The sequence below is a fragment of the Tyto alba genome, unplaced genomic scaffold (genome assembly GCF_018691265.1).
Source record: "Tyto alba isolate M040663 unplaced genomic scaffold, T.alba_DEE_v4.0 Super-Scaffold_30, whole genome shotgun sequence".
Lineage (NCBI taxonomy): Eukaryota > Metazoa > Chordata > Aves > Strigiformes > Tytonidae > Tyto > Tyto alba.
Genome location: NW_024881305.1, coordinates 3,405,198 through 3,422,895, shown reverse-complemented (window position 1 = coordinate 3,422,895; position 17,698 = coordinate 3,405,198). Strand labels below are relative to the sequence as shown.

The 17,698-nt window shown below is 55.9% G+C and overlaps 1 protein-coding gene across 2 annotated transcripts in view; it reads right to left on the bottom strand.

Moving 5' to 3' along the window:
- Positions 1 to 17,698, bottom strand: part of GRM4 (glutamate metabotropic receptor 4) — a 50,748-nt gene that overhangs the window by 14,303 nt on the left and 18,747 nt on the right. For both annotated transcript variants that reach the window (XM_042800147.1, XM_042800148.1), the window contains exons 4-6: positions 6,323 to 6,458; positions 3,952 to 4,106; positions 3,496 to 3,636 (exon numbers count right to left, since the gene is read on the bottom strand). In XM_042800147.1, coding sequence (XP_042656081.1) covers positions 3,496 to 3,636; positions 3,952 to 4,106; positions 6,323 to 6,458 — 432 coding nt within the window. The remainder of the gene's footprint in view (positions 1 to 3,495; positions 3,637 to 3,951; positions 4,107 to 6,322; positions 6,459 to 17,698) is intronic.

The following is a 17,698-nucleotide window of genomic DNA, read 5'->3' as shown; positions in this document are numbered from 1 at the left end:
CCCCTCAGAGGATGGACGCAGCTATCTTCTCAAGCGGTGGATGAGACGGGATTAGCATCAATTCCTATCACATCGCCAGCGCCAGCTTTTGGCAGGAGTTAATCAAAATTGCTCACACTGCTGCTCCAGATTGCTGGGGGACGGTGTCACCTCTGAGTCTCCGAATCTCACGGGTGCTGGCAGCAGGCCCCAGCACCCATCGCCGCGTTTTCGAGCTGGGTGAGCCCATCCGGGGAGCGGGGACTGTGTGTGTGTGTGTGTGTGTGTGTCCCGATGTGGGATGCTCACTGCAAACGTCTGTCTGCAACGAGGGCTGGAGCAGCCCTCGCAGCGAGGCTGGCAGTGCCTCTTTGGGCAGCTGGTGGGTCTGTAGGAAAGCTGAGCAGAGGCACTGCCGGGACGCCTCTGCCCGCTCAGACCCGGCCTCGGTCAATAGGAGACTTTCCTCGGTCAATAGGAGACTTTTATCGTCTTAACTACCAGGTGAGCAGCACAAATGCTCCTCCGTTGGCCTGGCTGGGGCACACTGTGCTGGGAAACAGCCACTGCCACAAAAAAAAAAAACCATATTAAGAAAAGATTGGAGAGGAGCAAAACAGAAAGGGAGAAGAGTATGAGGAATCACAAATAAAGAAGGAAAATCAAATAAAACCTCCTCTCCCCGCCGGCCACGTTGCTGCTCTACATCTATCCACAGTCTAGTCAGGCGGAGGTGAGCGCACAGAGAAATCCCCAGCCCTGCTTCAAAGCAGAGTTACCATCCAGCCTTGCTAAACGAAGGCCATTAATGAGCTCACCTGGAAAGAGATCAGCCTGGGAGCATCCCGCAGTCCCCATGCGGGTGGCAGGTGGGGGGGACACAGCCCAAAGCTGTGCCCCGTCCTCCTGCCCTTGGCACCCCCTCGGCCCGGCAAACCCGGCGCTGCCATCGGCTCCTCCGTCTCCACTCGCAGCACCCCAGCACCTCCCCGTCTGCATCTGCACGTGTGTGAATTATTAACGAAGCGGCGGCTGGCAGGATCCTTGCCAGCCTGGCCAGCCGGGCACGAGCGGGGCTGGCTGCCCCGCGGGAGCCTGCCCAACCCAGGAGGGTCAGGGATGCAGCCCGGCGAAGGGAGCTTGGAGGTTGGGGAAGGATGCTGAGGAGATCCTACTGCAAAAGCAGCTGGGAGATGGGTGCTGGCCTGATCCTGGTCCCAGCAGGACAGCCTGAGGATGGGTGCGCCGGTCCTGATGGATGCTAGGGCTGGTCTCGGGGATAACATGAGCAGCTGCCAGCAGGAATTGCCCCAAAACCAAGTGCCCACCCCAGCCCTCGCCCCTCACCTTCCTCCCAGCTCTCCCACACATGAACGAGAGCCATGAGCTGTCCTGTTGGGTGGTGGGACCCTTCAGTTTGGTTTTGGGGATGCAAAAGCAAGCAACGCTGGAATTTCTCTGTGCATGTTGGGCTCCACTCAAACTTGAAGCTCGTGGGGAGAGTCAGTACAATTCCCTCCAGAAAACAGTCCCAAACAGGACATTTGCATCAGCCGTGCAAAGCAGGAATGTGTGGAACTGCACAGGCTGGTTATTGCTTCATCATGCATTATTTCCCCTCTCCATTTATCTGCCAAGCAAATGTTCAGGCGATAATTTATTTGCTGACAAATTCAGATAATTTAAAGACAGTTCCTAGGACATTTGCCATATCGTGGTTTCAGCTGCCTCCACTAATACCTTGGCCCTGAAATATTGCTTGTTTAAATGCTACATTACTATGAAGATGAAGAGATCAGCGGTTTGCAGGACCTGCTCATGCATTTCCTGGTGCCAGGGATTTCTTGATGCAATCAGAAAAGATGAGGAGCTCTCAACTACCCAAGGCCACGGCCACAGGCAAGTTTTCTTGCATATCCTTGCTGCTTACCAAGCTCACACCTATGCATTAGCCACAAGTCTACTTGGGGAAGCTGCAGCACTGAAAAGCCCTTGTGGGGACAGAAGTGGCCCCAAATCATCAGCTGAACATTTGGGGAATGCCTGAAAGGGAGAGGATGTAGAAGCACCATCCCTCATCCGCAGAGGTAAAAGTGGGGGAAAAAAAAAAAAAAAAAAAAAAAACCTTAGGGATCACACTTTCCAGGCACAACCAGGTCCCTTCACCCGCTGGCATGCCACAGCTTCCACAGACATCCCTCCCAAGGAAATGTGGGGGGCACACGCAAATGTCCCCAAGTCCTGCCACATCACAGCCTGCGAGCCGCCGCATCATTATCTGTCTTCAGCCGGTGCCAGGCAGGCAGTAAATCTCTCCCGTCTCTCAGTAAACATGTCACCTCTCTGAGCCTCCAACCATCACCTCGGCAGCAGCGCTGTCAGCAAGACAGATCCCCTGGTTGCCTTGTTTACTGCATTAATCCCTACAAGCCTCTTTTAGCTGGAAACGGCTAAAAATGCACAGTGGGGGTTGAGAAGGGGCTCGGGGGGGGGCCTGGGATCGGGCTCTGCCAGGACAAGGTTCCCTACCTGGAGGGGCACATCAGCAAAGCAGTTTGCAAGGAGACGGCGGGCAAATGCCACCCCTGCACGTGCCCCCGGGTGATCACCCCCTCTCCAGGCACCCCGGCACCCTCCCGTGGGGTGCCCGGTAGCACCCTCCCTGTCGGCATGGGCGCATTGCGGCCGCAGCCTCAACACTGGCTGAGCGAGAGCTGAATCCTGACCCTGTGCAAATTAATTGGGCTCATTTCTCTGCAGCCACCCCAGCTTTTACCCTGCTCAGGTGAGACAGGAGCTGCTTGCGAGGCAGCAAGGGCGCACCGGTGGCTTCATGCCTTACATGGGACAACGGTGCTTCTGCCAAGCACACGATGGGAAACAGACAGTTGTCCAAATGCTGCGAAACAATGCAGAATTCAGCCCCAAATCCCCCAAATCTGGGTGGGTTTGTACCCGCAGAAGGCACAGCCAAGGGAAGGGAGACGTGCAAGAAGTGTGCATGAGAGGGAGCGGCCCTGGGAGCTTTGCAGAGGGACCGTGCCTTCGCTCACACACAAACCAAGCAGGCTCCACACGCTTCCTAGATCACACACAGCACACAGGGATGCACAAAAGTTCTTTTGTGCAACACTCCTGTCCACTTCTAAGCGAGCCACTGCCGTCACAAGCCCAACAGACACCCGAGTGCCCACGCTGCAGAAGCGCCAGCGTTTCTTCAACCTTCCCCAAATTCCCAACCTGGCTTTTTGCTTAGACCAAAAAAAACACACTCCCAACTGAGACCGCCACGCAGGGAGCATTAATTGCCACGTAGCTGCCTTGAGTTGGGCAGGCAGCTCCGGAGCAATAAGGATGTGACTGAACCGAAAGGCCAGAAGGGGAAAGCAAGCAAAACTTTTCTAACACCTGCCCTGAGGTCTCTGCCATCATCTTCATGTCCCCACGCACTCCATGCAATACAGCCCCACATGCCCACGAGCATCCACTCGCCCACGCCATCCCCATGACACTCACTGGTGCATTTCTTGATGCTGCTGCCCTTCTTCAGTGCGTGCCGGCTCAGCTTGCAGTGGAAATTTTCCTCCCAAAACTCTGCAAACCAGATGTTTCGGCGGTTGTTGTCCAGTGTCCTGCTGGAGAAGTAGCGGTCGAAACCTGCCCAGGGAAGAGGGGACGGAGGGGATAAACCTCTGGGATGGAAGAGAGATGCTTAAAATGGCCCAAAAATTCCCAGACAGAGGGGAAGGAAGGTCTTGTGGGCAACAGGGATTAGGGACTTGTAAGAGTGTGGTGGGTTTGTGTCCAAGCTGTCACCCAGGCAAAGTGGCAGGCTGTAAAACCCACTCAGGGAAGACCCACTGCAAAACAAAGAGTCTTTCACCGCCAAAACTTTGTGGTTAAGGGGTTGCTATCAGGGGAACAGCCAACCCAGGGGGAAGCTGAGGGAACCCACCGAGCGGAGCCCCTTACCTCTGACAGAGACCCGCTTGGGCAGGATGGTGACGGAGCCCTCGGCCACCTCCTCCAGGTGCAGGACTGGGGAGATTTTGGAGCCCCAGCTGTCCGAGCCCATCCAGATGAAGTGTCCCGTCTGGTTCGCCCTCTTGGCCGCCTCCAGCACCCTTCTGCAGAGAGAAGCAACAGGAGCTGGCACTCGCCGGCACCAAAGGGCCAGGTCTCCAGCTCCATGTCTGGCCCCAGGGAAGCGGGGATGCTGGCACGGGGCAGGGCACAGCGCTGGTGGCATCTCCTGGGCTTGGTCAGCACCAAGTGCACGTGGATACACGAGAGCAAACCATTCTGCTCAGCACCTGCACCCTCTGTCCTCCCCAGCCCGGGCAAACAGGCTGTTTCTCCCACTTCGTTTGCATATTTGCTGACTGGTAATTGAATTTCCCCCTTAATTACCCAACATTAGGAGGAAAAAAAAAAAAAAAAAAAATCAGGTTATGCCGCAGCAGGCAGGAAAAACAGCAGCACCGGAGAGCGTGCATGTGCTCTCAGCTCCTGTCAGCATTGCAAGCCATGCAGAGAACCAGCCAGTGCTGCCAGTGCCCCAGCTAGAGCTAAACTGGGCTCTGCTGGGCTCAACTGGGCAGCTGAGCAGCAGTGGGGAGCTGGAGATGCCACCCGTCCTGCTGAGCATCCCTCAGCACGGCCAGACACTCAGCCGCACACGCTGGCATGTTCCACCGGTGCCAGCCAGTTCAGAAAGTCTTAGTAGGTGGATGGGAGCTTTCCTGGATCCGGATCCGACCCTCTGGGCTCTTTTTTCCCAGGGCTCGCCATCCCCTTGGTGGCTTGCATGGGTCCCCAGCCCCACGGGAGCGGGGTCTGGGGCAGCTTCAATTCCCTGTGCAGCGAGGAGGCAGGTTTGCAACTCACCCCCCGCCGTTGGGAGCTGATCATTTCAAGTCCAGATGGCATTTGAAACACATAAGGGGGAAAAAAAAAAAACAAAACCAAACAACAAACAAACCAAAAAAAAAAAAAAACCACCCAAAACAAAACAAAAAACATCAACAAAAAAAAAACACATCACGCCCCAGGTCAGCAAAGCCGTGTCCTGCTCCGAGCACAAGCAGCATCTCCAGCTGCCCGCAGTCCTCGTGCGGGGCAGGATCTCTCCAGGGCACGTTCTTGTGAGATTGGTGATTTACACCTGATCTGAGCCAGGCAGAAATTCGAGCAACAACCACCTCCGGACCGTCTTGCTCAGCAGTTTGGCCCCGCACATTTCAGGAGAGGCAGGACACCGTCTTCCAGGCTCCGCAGCCCGAGCAGGCACCGCGGGTTGGGATCACAGCAGTCCCCATGCCCAGGCTAAACCCACACTTACCCGGTGTGAGGTGGGTGTGTGTAAACCACTGCTCATGGGATGTAATCCTATTTGGATGGGTAAATGTTTACAAACCCGTTAATGGGGCTTGCCATTTACACAGCGAGGTAAATCCCCCGTTTCTCACCACACACCCGCGTAAATGTCAGGTTTGCAGACATTTCTATTAAGGAAGGAAAAAAGAAACTCGGAGCGTTTGCACATCTGATGTAAACTGATTTAAAATCGCAGTTTACCCACATTTACATAATGTTTGCTGATTAATAAATTAGATACTTAGGAAATCAGGGGTAGTTCCATGTGAATCATTCTGCTCCATAAACAGGAGCTGCAAGACATGACTTCGCCTGCGGAGCAGCTCATCACCTCGAAGTGTGGCTGTGTCCCCAGCCCCGATGGGCAGGCAAGGCGGCAAGGGGGGATCCCCAAAAGGCCCCCCTGGATCTGTTCCTCTTCCGTGCTGGGGGCTGAGGCTGCACAGCAAAGAGCAAAGCAGAACCGGTGCCTGGATCCTGCCCCAGTCGGGGCTCAGCGAGGTCCCACGCCAGCGCTGAGCCAGCTCGTGAGCGGCGTGAAGCAGCCGGGTGGTGACAGCAGGGCTTCCCAAAAGCCAACAGAAAGCGGATTTCTCCTCCTTTGAGCTCTGCGTTGCTGTGGTTTGACGGCAGCAACGTGCCAGGCGGCCAGCCCTGAGGTCAGCGCTGGTGGGTCCCTGCTGCAGGTGCGTCTGTGCCACGCTGCAAGGTGCATCCTCTCCCCTCTGCAGCCACGTCCTGCAAAGGCAGCTACGCAGGGCACATCTGCTCCACCTTGCAGGCACATCTGCACACAGCAGGCGCGCTCCGCTCCTGTTGCGGTGCCCAGCTCCTTCCGTTTAGCATCCTGCATCCCACCCCCGGCCAGCAGCACGCGTAAAGCGCACGTCGGGCTCAGTGCAGGCACCCTGAAGCGCATCCCTCCCCGCCCCAGCCTCCCCTCCCAGCCAGGCCGGCCCCTCCGCACCTGATATCATCTTCGTTAGCGAAGATGATGACGGCCCGTGCGTGGGAGGTCTCCAGGAGGCGGCGGATGATCTTGTCGAACTCTCCCGGCTTAGGCTCCCGCGGGATCTTGACGGACTGGGCCACGCACACCCCCCCTGCGGCAGAGAGCCCTGGCACTGAGACACCCCACTGTCCCCATTCCCCGGGGACAGCCCCTCTCCCACGGCTCCTCAGCCCCACAGCAGGCCAACGGGGGTCTCCCCAGCTCCCCTGCACCCCAGCCACAGTGAGGGGCTCAGCACCCCACCATGTCCACAGCCCACTGCCCCCAGAGCCTCCCTTCCCACCACCCAGCCACCCGGGGCATGTACCTGAGCCCTCCCTTCACCCCTCTTCTCCCTCACAGCTCAGCCCTCCTGTGGCACCTTCCGTCCCATCCCACATCTCATCTCTGCCTTCCACCCACTCCTCTTGGTACCTGTCACCTCGAGCCACAACCACACCACACCCTGTCCCCCCGACAGACACACAGTCCCATCCCGGAGGCTCAGAGAGGATTTTCCAGCCAGCTCCAAGCGCCAGCCCCTCACCAGCCCAGGACTGGGTTTTGCAAAGGGCTCTTCATGTGCAGTGGTCAAACACTGGCAAAAACAGCTCATGGGAAGAAGAGATGATGGGCTGCAGCCCTGGAACAAGCTCTTCACTCCCAAGACAGCAGCCTGGCCCTGCAAAGGGTTTCATTCCCATCCCTGCAGCACCAGCTGAGCTCCCAGCTCAGCTTTCCATGGGGCGATTGCAAAAGCAGCTAATTAAAATTAAAAGCGACAAGGGGAAGCTGGCAACTGGAAGAGTCCCCACACACTGCTGCTGGGCTCCCAGCCTCCAGCTTTGAAAAGCCAGAGCCCTCCTGCTCCTGCATTTTTGCAGATGCCAATGAAAAGAGAGATGGGAGAGAAAATTAAACATCGCGGGACCTTCTGGATGTAATTGATGGTCTCAATTTGCATAGTAAATGACACGGCTGATACCTTGCCTGCCACTAAAAGATCCCCACTTAAGCAAAGGTCAGAGTAATTAGCACATGGTCGCAGGGAGAGCTTTCCCAGCTTAGTGCCCTGGAGAGGAGCAGGGGGAGGACGGGATGGGGAGAGGCATCGAGGCAGAGGCCTCTGGGATGGGACAATTTGCTCCTTCTCTCAGGGCTGGAGGAAAATTAGAGTAATTTGGCCCCTTGCAGCCAAATGACAGAGAGGGGGATGGATCTGATGGGTCCTGAGCAAACAGAAAGGGAGGTTTGCAGGGATGAGGATAACAGCATCCCCCAGCAAGTGTACGCTGGCTGGGGGAGCATCGCCTGACCCTGCCCTGTGCAAACCAGGCACGGAGAGGGGGGGTGGGTTTAGTTTTGGTTTTGTTTTTTTTTTTTTTCCTATGGTAAAAAATTGGGCCAATTTGCTGTTTCTTTCCCATATGGGGAGCCAGATGGATGGAGAGGAGGGAGTTGGATAAACAGACTCCCGGACAGACAGATCAGCCAGGCAAGTCGGGCAGCAGCAGGCAGTGCCGGTAGGACAGGCACGTCCCTGCCTGGGGGGGCCCCCGTCACCACCAACCCCCGGCCAGGCCAGGGTGGCACCGGCTGTGCCGCCAGAGACTGCGGCTCCAGCTAAGGAGCTGGTGCAGCTTAATTACAGTTTCCATGGCAATAAAAGGAGGAAAAATCCAACAAAAGCAGCAGTTTGCAAACACGAGAACCTTCCAAAAGCCCCGGCGCGGAGTCAGGCAGGGGCGTGGACACGCGAGGGTGGGCTCAGGGCTGGCACAGCCGCACACCCGTGTGCCACCAGGCACCAGCACCGTCAGGCCCCCCGGGCTGCGTGGGCTCTGCTCCCGGCTCGTGTGAGTGCGGGGAGGCACACGCCCTGACATGCGTCCCACCGTAACGTGTGCCCCTGAACACACGTGCACTCGTGAGCACGCAAGGCAGGGACACGGGGCTTCCAGGCGTGCACATGGGAGCTGCAGCGCCGGCTCCTTCCCAGCACGGCCGGAGCAAACCCAGCTTCGAGGCTTTCCTGGGACAGCAGTAAGGCTTTGCACTGGGGTCCTCCATGAGTGTTTTACTGCCCTCACCCCAAACGGTGGCTTTGAGCATCCCAAGGATCCCGCGGCACTTGCAGGGGCAGTGAGTGGCCTTGGGTGAACTTGCGGCAGGGACCGTCTTCTACGCGTGGGGAGAGGAGGGGCGGAGGAGATGGGCCCATACATAAATAAGAAAAGAGACTAAATCGATGGCAATTCAGAAATGACCAAGTTACTCGGCAGCTCCGTTAAATCAAACTAATGAGGAAAGTAACAAAAAAGGGATATGGGTAATTAGGACATAATGAGAATCTTATTAACACAGTGGCCGGAGAGCGCAGAGCACGTGAAGGGGAATGTGGCCAGGCCAGCGGGATGGGAAAGCAGGCATGGGGGACCCAAAAATGTGGCTGGATGCTGGGAGAGAACTGCCCTGAGGATGGACATGGATGTTTGCAACCCCTGGGTCCCACAGTTTACTACAGCTCATCAGGGCTCTCCAAGCTTAAAAATAACACAAATCCAGCCCAGGTAAAAGCCCCCGGAGAGTCTGGGAGTCCCACATTCCTGCAGCACCCTCCTCCAGCCCGTGCACTGACGCAGACAGCACTGCTTAACTTTTTTATCTTCTTTACTAATGAAATCCTCTTAATAATGAAAAGAAGAGGTCAAGGGGGCCAGGGGGAGGTGGCTGGAGGGGGCAGAGCTGCGCTTTTCAGGGCAGCCCTGCTCACCTCCAGCAGCCCCAGCTCTCAGAGCCTGCATTATTCATGGCCCCTGGGCGCCGCAGCGGGAAGGGGGATTTGCCAAGCGATGCTCCTACTGTCTTCGCACAAAAATCCATTTAGTCAAAACACTCCTTTAAAGCAAGAAATCAAAGCAAAGCGGCGGCGGCGGCAATGGGGAGGAGGCGGCTGCTCTCCCTCCTCTGGTGGGATGGCGCAGCATCGATCCCAGACTCGAGCCAAGGTCTGACTCTGGGAGAAGGCAGAAGGTGAGGAATAGGGACCCCTTTCCTCCTCCAGCTTTGGGAAAGGACCAAAGAGGAGCAAGAATAGTGGAGGAAGCCTCCAGGACCAGGGCAGAATCCCATAGCCAGCTCCAGGAGACAGATGATTTAAGGATGCTCAGACACAAGATCCCACACATACCATCCCTGACGGACAGCAGCATGGGATGCAGGGCGCTTATAGCAAGAAACAGCCTGGAAAAACCCAGTTTGGACCCATTCCCAAACCTCCCACAGGCTCAAGCAGCAACCAGGCACCCAGAGTTGCAGCCCCAGGGTCTGGGAGCACCCGGAGTTGCTTTCAGCTCCTGGCCTGAGCCCCCGCAGCAGTGGCAGCCTGGTCCCATGGTGGCAGAGCCAGCAGCTTTGCAGGGAGGCTGCTGGGAAGAGCCAAGGATGAAATATTCAGCAGCCCGCATCCAGGGAAGCGGAGACTGACAGGGAGAGTGAAATGCTGGGGACGTAATTACAGGAGGTGGCCAAGCATGCCCGGCACTGCCGCTTGCACCCCTGTGCCGCCTGCCAGAGCTCGCCCTAACAAGCCCACCCCAGTTAATAAGCAGTGGCTGCCCCGTCCCACCCAGGCGGGTCTTGGCCGCAAATACTCGTCAGGGCAAGAGGGAAAATCTCCCGTGGAAAACCGGGATGTGCAGCGAGAGCGGCTCTGCGAAGGGAAGGGTTTGCCGTGGGGCTCGTCCCCCAGCAAACAGCCCACCCTCCTGCCAGAAGAGTGAGGACCGCAGGGACGTGTCTGCGCCCCAGGGGCAAACCCACGAGGATCTGCACCCAGTGCCACCCAACAGCCCCGCGCACCCGTCTCAGCCGTGCAAAGCTCATCATCCCCCACCCTGGGCAGGGCAAAACCCTCCAGGAGCAAACTACTGCCTGCACCATCCCTCCCACCGGCATCACCCCCAGCCCGGTGGGATCTCAGCCTCCCCTGGCTCTGCCACCTGCTCGCCGGGGGCCTCGGGGACTCTCCTCATTAAAGCGGGGTTAATGCCTGTTGTCAAACACAGGTCAGGGTTTAATCTCCACCATTACGGACTCGGTGGGAGCGCAGCTGCTCCGGGAAGCACGATGCTGAAGTGCCCTCTTGATTGCAGGTAGATAATAAGCTTTTGCTGTCGCTAACGTACACCATCAATCAGGGAACGCGCTGCAGGGGCTCCCCGCAGAGCCAGCGCCTGCCAAGCGCTGGGCGAGCATGGGGCTGGCGCCTTGGGGAAGGGGGGCCCAGCTCAATCGTCCTGCAAACAGCAACGTGTGTGTCCCCTCCCGCCACGACGTGCTCCCCGGGGAGGGGATGGGGCTCTGCACAGCCCAGCAGTGGTGGCTTCCTGAAAGCAGCATCAGCAGGGCTCCCCTGCGTGCTCCTGGCCTCCCCCTTCCTAACCCCAGCCATTCAAATGAGATTCCCAAGCCCAGGGTTAATTGACAAGTGGCAGGCTGCTCCTCTGCCCTGGGATTCATTATTCCTGTCACTTCAGAGCCTCCAGGAACAAATTCATTAGAGGAGAAGTCATTAGGGACACGGCTCTGTGCCCCCGCAGAGGCAAAGCTCCTGCACCATCGTGGGACTGGTAGGTGTTGGTCTAACCACGGAGCACGGGATGCTCTGCACTGGGTGAGGGTTTGCGTCATCCGCCCACCCTCCACGCTGCCGCAACAAGTGGCTTTGCAATTTGGGGAAGGTTCCCTGCACCCCATGGGGACCCTCACACAAGCCAGGCTGGGGAGGACGGTGTGATGGGGAAATGGTCCCGTGCCAGGGCACAAGCCAAGGGATAACGGCAGTGCCAGCGAGAACCCCCTGAGTCCCATCACTCACGGCTGTAATCTCTCCTTCGCTGTGACAGAGCTCTAATCACAGCAATACCCAGATTATCTGACACAGAGGCTGCTCTGCTACCAGCTCGGGTGTGCCTGGGGACACCAACCTGCCTTCTGCACCCAAAGCCAGCCCCAGTGTGTCCCCTGGTGCAGACAGATCTTGGCTCGTAGACTCCTGCGCCTCCCTGTAAGGTGGGCATCTCGCCCCTTCCCTCCTGGGATTGCAAAGCAGGGAGTGATGGCAGCTCCCTGATCCCCGCGGTTTTGCAGCCCAGTTCCACTTCAGGGATGGCGGGTCCCTCCTTGTGTGTCCTGGGCTCTGGATGCGTCCCCATTGCTGGAGGTTCCTGGCACTTGCTGCCTGCCTCGTCCCTGGAACCAGCTCAAATGCTGCTCTTCAGTGTTTTAAAATCTCATCAGACATTATGAATCTGAGCCATTTGAGCCTGCTTGTCAACTGCTTGCACTGCTGGGATAAATCAATAATTAATGAATTTGCAATGGGGAAAAAAGGAAAAAAAGCAAGTCTTCAGCTCAAATCTAGAGCTCTGTGCAGGACACTGGGGAGCAGAAAATTCAGGTTTCTTGTGTAGGTAAAAACACCACAGTCTGTGTCCATGGGAAGGATCTTCTGCTACAGACCTAATCAGGGACTCTGGTGAGTCAAACCCCCCACTCCCTGCAGCCCCCCTCCCCCCCCATGAAACCCTTGGGCAGTGTCTCCTTCCACCTCACACTGCTCCAGCCCTGAATTGGGAAGAGCCAGAAAACACTGGGATTTTGGGGGAGGTTTATAGCAAGATTTTGCAGTCTTTCCCCGAACTACTGCTCTGCAAAGGGAGCATCTCTCTGCAACCAGACGGGTTTATTCCCTGCAGCAGAGATCCCCACTCATCACACGACTCCAGGAGCTGGGGCTTGAAGTGCCAGATGAGTCCTGAAAGCAAAGACAGCCTTTCCTTTCATTTCTCATAATAATTTATCTCATCCCACCTAGCCCAAGCCCACAGCACAGAAAACACCCACGCTCTGCGCTTTCACTGGTCCCCCAGGGTTGTGTCTCCCATCTCACCCCGTCTCAGACCGGACCTCACTGGGAGCTCCACGGAGCTGCTGGCATTTGCCTGGCAGGACCCAGCCCGGGTCACCAGCCCACGGGCACCCCCCAACACACACCAAAAATATTAAAGAGCAAGATATTGACTCCAGCTGCCTCCAAAGCCCCGGTTTGGGCTGTGAGCCAGAGCCCATGTGCCAGCCTCGACCACAACTAATAGCTCCTCTTTGTCCGGCCCCACTCACTTCTCTCCCCACTTCCACCACACGAAGGGGGGTGCTGTGAGACAAAAAGACAAGGAGTGGCGTCAAGAGGTGTGGGCAGTGGTGCCCAGTAGCCCCAGTCCAGCTCTGGATCGCCCCAGTCCCAGCCTGCCAGACACTTTGTGTCCACCAGCAAACAGCTCAAGGGCAGGGAAGGATTTTAGCTTGGGAAACTGAGGCACATCTCACTTCGGGCTGTATTGGGTTACATAGTGTTGACAGTAGCAAAAAGAAAAGAAGCAGTGGGGGGAAAGAAATAGGAAAACAACCCAGGAAAAGTGGTTTCTTCCTCCGAGGAAGCTGCAAGAGTTTCAGGACCCAAAGTGGTGATGGCAGCAGAGCCTCGGTGACCAGACCTGTCCCTCCAGCTGCCCCGTCCAGCATGAAGAGGTGCCGCATCCAACAAGAGCTGAGGGTAATATTGGGACAATAGAGACCAGCACAGGAAACTCAGGGGATGGGTATAACCATGATTTTGGCCCGTGGGTGCCAGGGACCCTTCCTGAGCCACGTTGTGAAAGGACCTCTCAGAGGTGCACCGCTTGAGCCCTGGAGGGGACAGAGATGCCACCACCCTTGGTGTTATCAGCCAGAAAACACCTGCAGGAAAAGATTCACCCAAACCCCAGCCTTCCCTCAGAGGAGGGACCCTTCAGACTCTCGGCATTGTGCCACAAAAAAATATCCAGCTTTTTGCTGGCTGCTGAATGGGAGGATTTGGCTGGGGAGCCGAGACGTCGGCAGCAAATAACAGCCCTCCGGTGAGCCGCAGTACTTGAGTGCTGACTGCACAAGAACAGCTGTCCTCGGGGATGAAAGGGAGGTGGATCGCCAGCCCTGCTCTGCCCTACTGCTCATCACACCTCGCAGCCACGAGGATGAAGGTCACTTGTGAGCTGGGGGGGGTGGGGAACTCCAGGGGCAGGTACCCACCAGCATCATCCTCCCAGCCATCCCATGGAAATGGCATCCATGGGACCCAGAACAATGGCACTCCTCAAGGGTGGCAAATAATCAGGATTAGCAACCTCCAGAACTGCCATAAAGCCATATTTGATGCTTGCTTATGCCTTAAGAGTCGGGAGCAGCTTTTTGGGGGTGACATCCTGATGCACCAACCAAAAGTAATGAACCCGGCTAAAACCAGAAAGAGACAGCTATGAATGTCACATGGGGATGAACAAATGCATCACAAATATATATCAGCCTCTTAACTAAAAATATAGAAAACTCAGCGAAGGATAAAACAATAGAGGGGGGAAATGACAGTGTAAAATTGATCCAGACACATGACTAAGGAGTCTTGCGTTTGGCTGGAAATATTACCCTCTTCACAAAACCGAGCGCTGCACATTACGACGCATGGCATAACATGCCGTGCTCACCAGCTAAATTACATAAACATAAATCTAATACTTCATCTCCAAGAGCTCGGTGACAGCAGAGTTGTCAACGCATGCAGAGCCAAAGGACTACGGATGGGTCTGTCCATCCACCAAAACGATGACACAGATCAGGGTGAGGGGGAGATGCTTTACAAGAGGAGATGGGGACACTGGGCACACCCTGCTGCTGGCCCTGCCTTGCACCTTGGTGCCAAGGTGTAAATACAGCTGACTCCTGCGTTTGCAGGATGCTTTGGGGGAGTACTTAAAACATTTAAAAACAGCCAGAGAAAATTCATTCTTTGCAGACATAACGTCTCTGCAATGGTAGCACTCCAGTGAATAAGGACTATCCAGCCATTGGTGCAACCACCAGGGGCCAACAGCATAATTGCCAGAGTAATTGCAATATATAAGATAAAATGGCCCACCCAGGTCAGTCTGTCTTGGTAGCCCAGGGCAAGCCCTGGCTGCAAAAATAATCTGTCCCCAGGGTGAGTTTCTCCTCCCGCCCTGGCAGAGGGGGACGGTTTGTGCCTTGAGCAGAAATGCTTTCCATTGCGATGGCAAAGGCTTTAACGTGAGGCTTTGCTAAAAATTGAAACTGAAGGTCAAGTTGATAATGCATCAGAAAGCAAACAGCTTGAATGCTAACTGCTAACTACAGCAATGAGCATTATTGCCTGATGGAAATAAAAAACGACTCTGAAGACTCAGGCTTGGCATGAAAAATGAAGCGGAGCACTGTTCAGGAGGAGAGAGGGGAGATGCTCACCCTGATGCCGGGGTCGGGTGAGAAGCTCCCCGAGCAGAGCCAGTGCTGCCCCTGCCACTCTCCGACCCCCAGGGACCCCGGCATAAATACCCCGACACGGGTAAACTCCGTCACTCGACAAACTGCCGGCAAGCCCTTGGCAGAGGCCAGATCCTCAGTCAACCATGAGCCCTTTTACATCACTTTGACAAGCTGGAGGCACCTTGAAGCAGCAATAAATCGCAGGACCCTTTACGCTGCTGAAGTGCAAATGAGAGCCAGGCATATACAAACAGGCTATAAAAGAGCAGATGGATCCTTCGCCCATTCCCAGTGGCTTAGAACTGGTGTAAAGATATTTGGTGTCAGCAGAGCTGCTTTTGTGGGCGAAGACAGAGAGGTGAAGCAGGCAAAGCTCAGCTCTTCCTCCTGCCTTGCAGTCGCCGCCACAGAGGGCAAGGCTGGGGGATTTTCAAAATAAAAAAAATATAAAGAAAAAATAATAATAATAAAAAATTTTTAAAAAAAAGAAAAAAAAAAAAAAGAAAAAGCATGTTCTTGGTCCAACCTCACCATTATTCCCAACTGTGGAGCTCTCTTCCATGGGCAAAGCAGTGAGGCTAACCCCTGGCACTCCTCCCCAGGGGAGATGCTTTGGGGAGCAGCTCAGAGCCCCCCCAAGCACCCAAAGGAGAGCTGCTCCCCCAGGGCCCCGCGCTCAGGCTGATATACGATGGTTCTTGTAAATAAACGTATTCCTGCAGCGCGAGCAGGGAAGCAGCGTTACTGCTGATAATGCACGGGCTGCACTTACGCCGCTGTTATACTGCAATTACAGTGGAATTATGCTTTTTGATAACTAAATTATCACTAATGCACATAATCGTTGGGTTATGTGGATACACAAATTACAGGACTGCCTCAGCCCTGGATTAATACGCGTGCATTTCAACTCCATGTACACTCGTTTACTCTGCAATTACACTGTCATATCATTAACCATCTGGTTATAGGAATTCGCGGTAACCACAGGTATCTCCAGGAAGAAGTGCCTGTGCTGCAGTGGGACCACCAGTCATGACAACTGCTCCTTACTGGTTCTTCGTGGAGGAGGAGCGTGGGCTCAAATCGTGCCTGTGCATCAACCTGCTCCTCCCGGCCACGTGCAGCCTGCACCCCGACCCCCCCGGGGAGCAGCGGCCACGGATGGGGCAGCAGAGCATCCTCCAGCCCTGCTTGCTGCGGGATAAGGGCACAACAGGGCCAGGCATGGGCTAACGAAGCTCCTTAACCTGATATTACTGTCACCTCCCAGTGTCACCCAGCGGTCCCATCAGCCCTGCCCTGGGCACCCACGGGGCAGGATCTCACCGCCCAGGGAGGGCGAGGAAACTCCCTTCTCGGGGTGGAAAAATGCCTCCTCCTCCGCCACAAGAAGCTGCTTTCCCTTATTCCTCCTGTCGTCAGACGAGAATCTCGTCATCATCACTAGCCAGGGGGGGCTGCTGTTAGCATTTACAAACCCCAGCAGGGCTTGCAGCCAAGCTGGTAGCAGAGCCACAGCTGCAGCCTTTTGCTTGCAGCCCCGCAGCCTTTCCAACCCTCGGGGCACCCCCCTCCAGCTCCCCCAGACCTGCCGGCCACCACACACACCCAACGGCACCTTTGCATCTGCAAATCCAGGGATCCCCCCCCTCAGCAACTCGCCGTCACAGCCGGCTGGGTGCAGCCACAACCCCAGCTCAGCTCAGGCACCCCAGTTCCCCTGGCACCCACACCCCCATCACGGGGCACACAGGCAGCCCCCCCCCCACACCCGGCCGTACAACGAGCACCGCACCCGCCTACTCTGAAGCATCCCTACACCCTCCTCCTTGCAGAACCGCAGCCCCGTGAAAATATTTTGCTTTTCAAGTTAAAATCCTGAAGAGCAGTTTCCAGGTTGAATCCCCAGATGGGTTTCTCTGCATATTAAAAGCACAGCCGGTTCCCAGTGCCAGGGCGCGCGCGCGAGACAGAATTAACGCTGTTCCTATTTATAGGGCTTTGATTAGGAGCTCGTCACCTAGAAGTTTTTATTCCCTTTATCCATTTATAAGGCCATAACACAGTTTGACTAGCTCCAGATAGGCTGGTGTCCCACCGATTTTGCCAGAACTTAATGTGCCATTCAGATACAGTTAAGCCAGTAATAGGCAGCAGCCTGTGCGCTGCAGGGTTTTAACTGCCTCGGAAAACACTCTTTAGCTCCCGTCTCGCCCCGTGCAGGCGATGCTGCAGAGACGAAGTGATGCCAGAGCCAGGAGGGACCCTGGTGCTGTGCCAGTCCCTCCACGGGTGACTCCGGGCCTATGGTAATAGCACCCACGACAGCAACAGTGCTGGGACACCCACGACGGTGCTGGGGCTGATGCTCGGCCACCAGCGGGTACCTACGAGCTCCTCCGCCGCTCCCGAGGCTGCTAATCCTCTCTAAGCACCCCAGCGCTCCCGTCAGCAAAACGCTTTCTGGCTCCAGACAAATCCTCCCAAAGAGTTTTGCTGAGCACAGACTTTCCACCTGTCCAAAGCCTATAGACAAGTTAAAGCACCTGCCCTCGGGGATAATTCCACTAAAATTGGGCAAAGCATGCGTTGGTGCCAACTTTATTTTCTGTTAAAACCTGAGAGTATTTGTAAAAGCCTTTTCTTCTGGAATGCGCCCAGCGCCATGGCTCGGCCACAGAGGGAGGGGGCTAGACCAGCTCAGCAGATCTGAGGTCTCCTGGTGAGCAGGGAAGGGGATATCGAGATGCTTTCCAAAAGGAGCTGGCAGCAATAAAGCTGCCTGCCCTGCAGAGCAGAGGCAGGTTGGGATTTCTGGTCCTGATCCTTTCTGGCCACCACGTTGTCCTTGCAATCAGCAGGGCACCCCCAAAACCCACACTGCATCCCCCCAAACCGTGCCACCCACCCCTGCTCAGGCACCATAACCACATCCCAGCTCAGGTCAGGAAGCCCAACCAGACACAT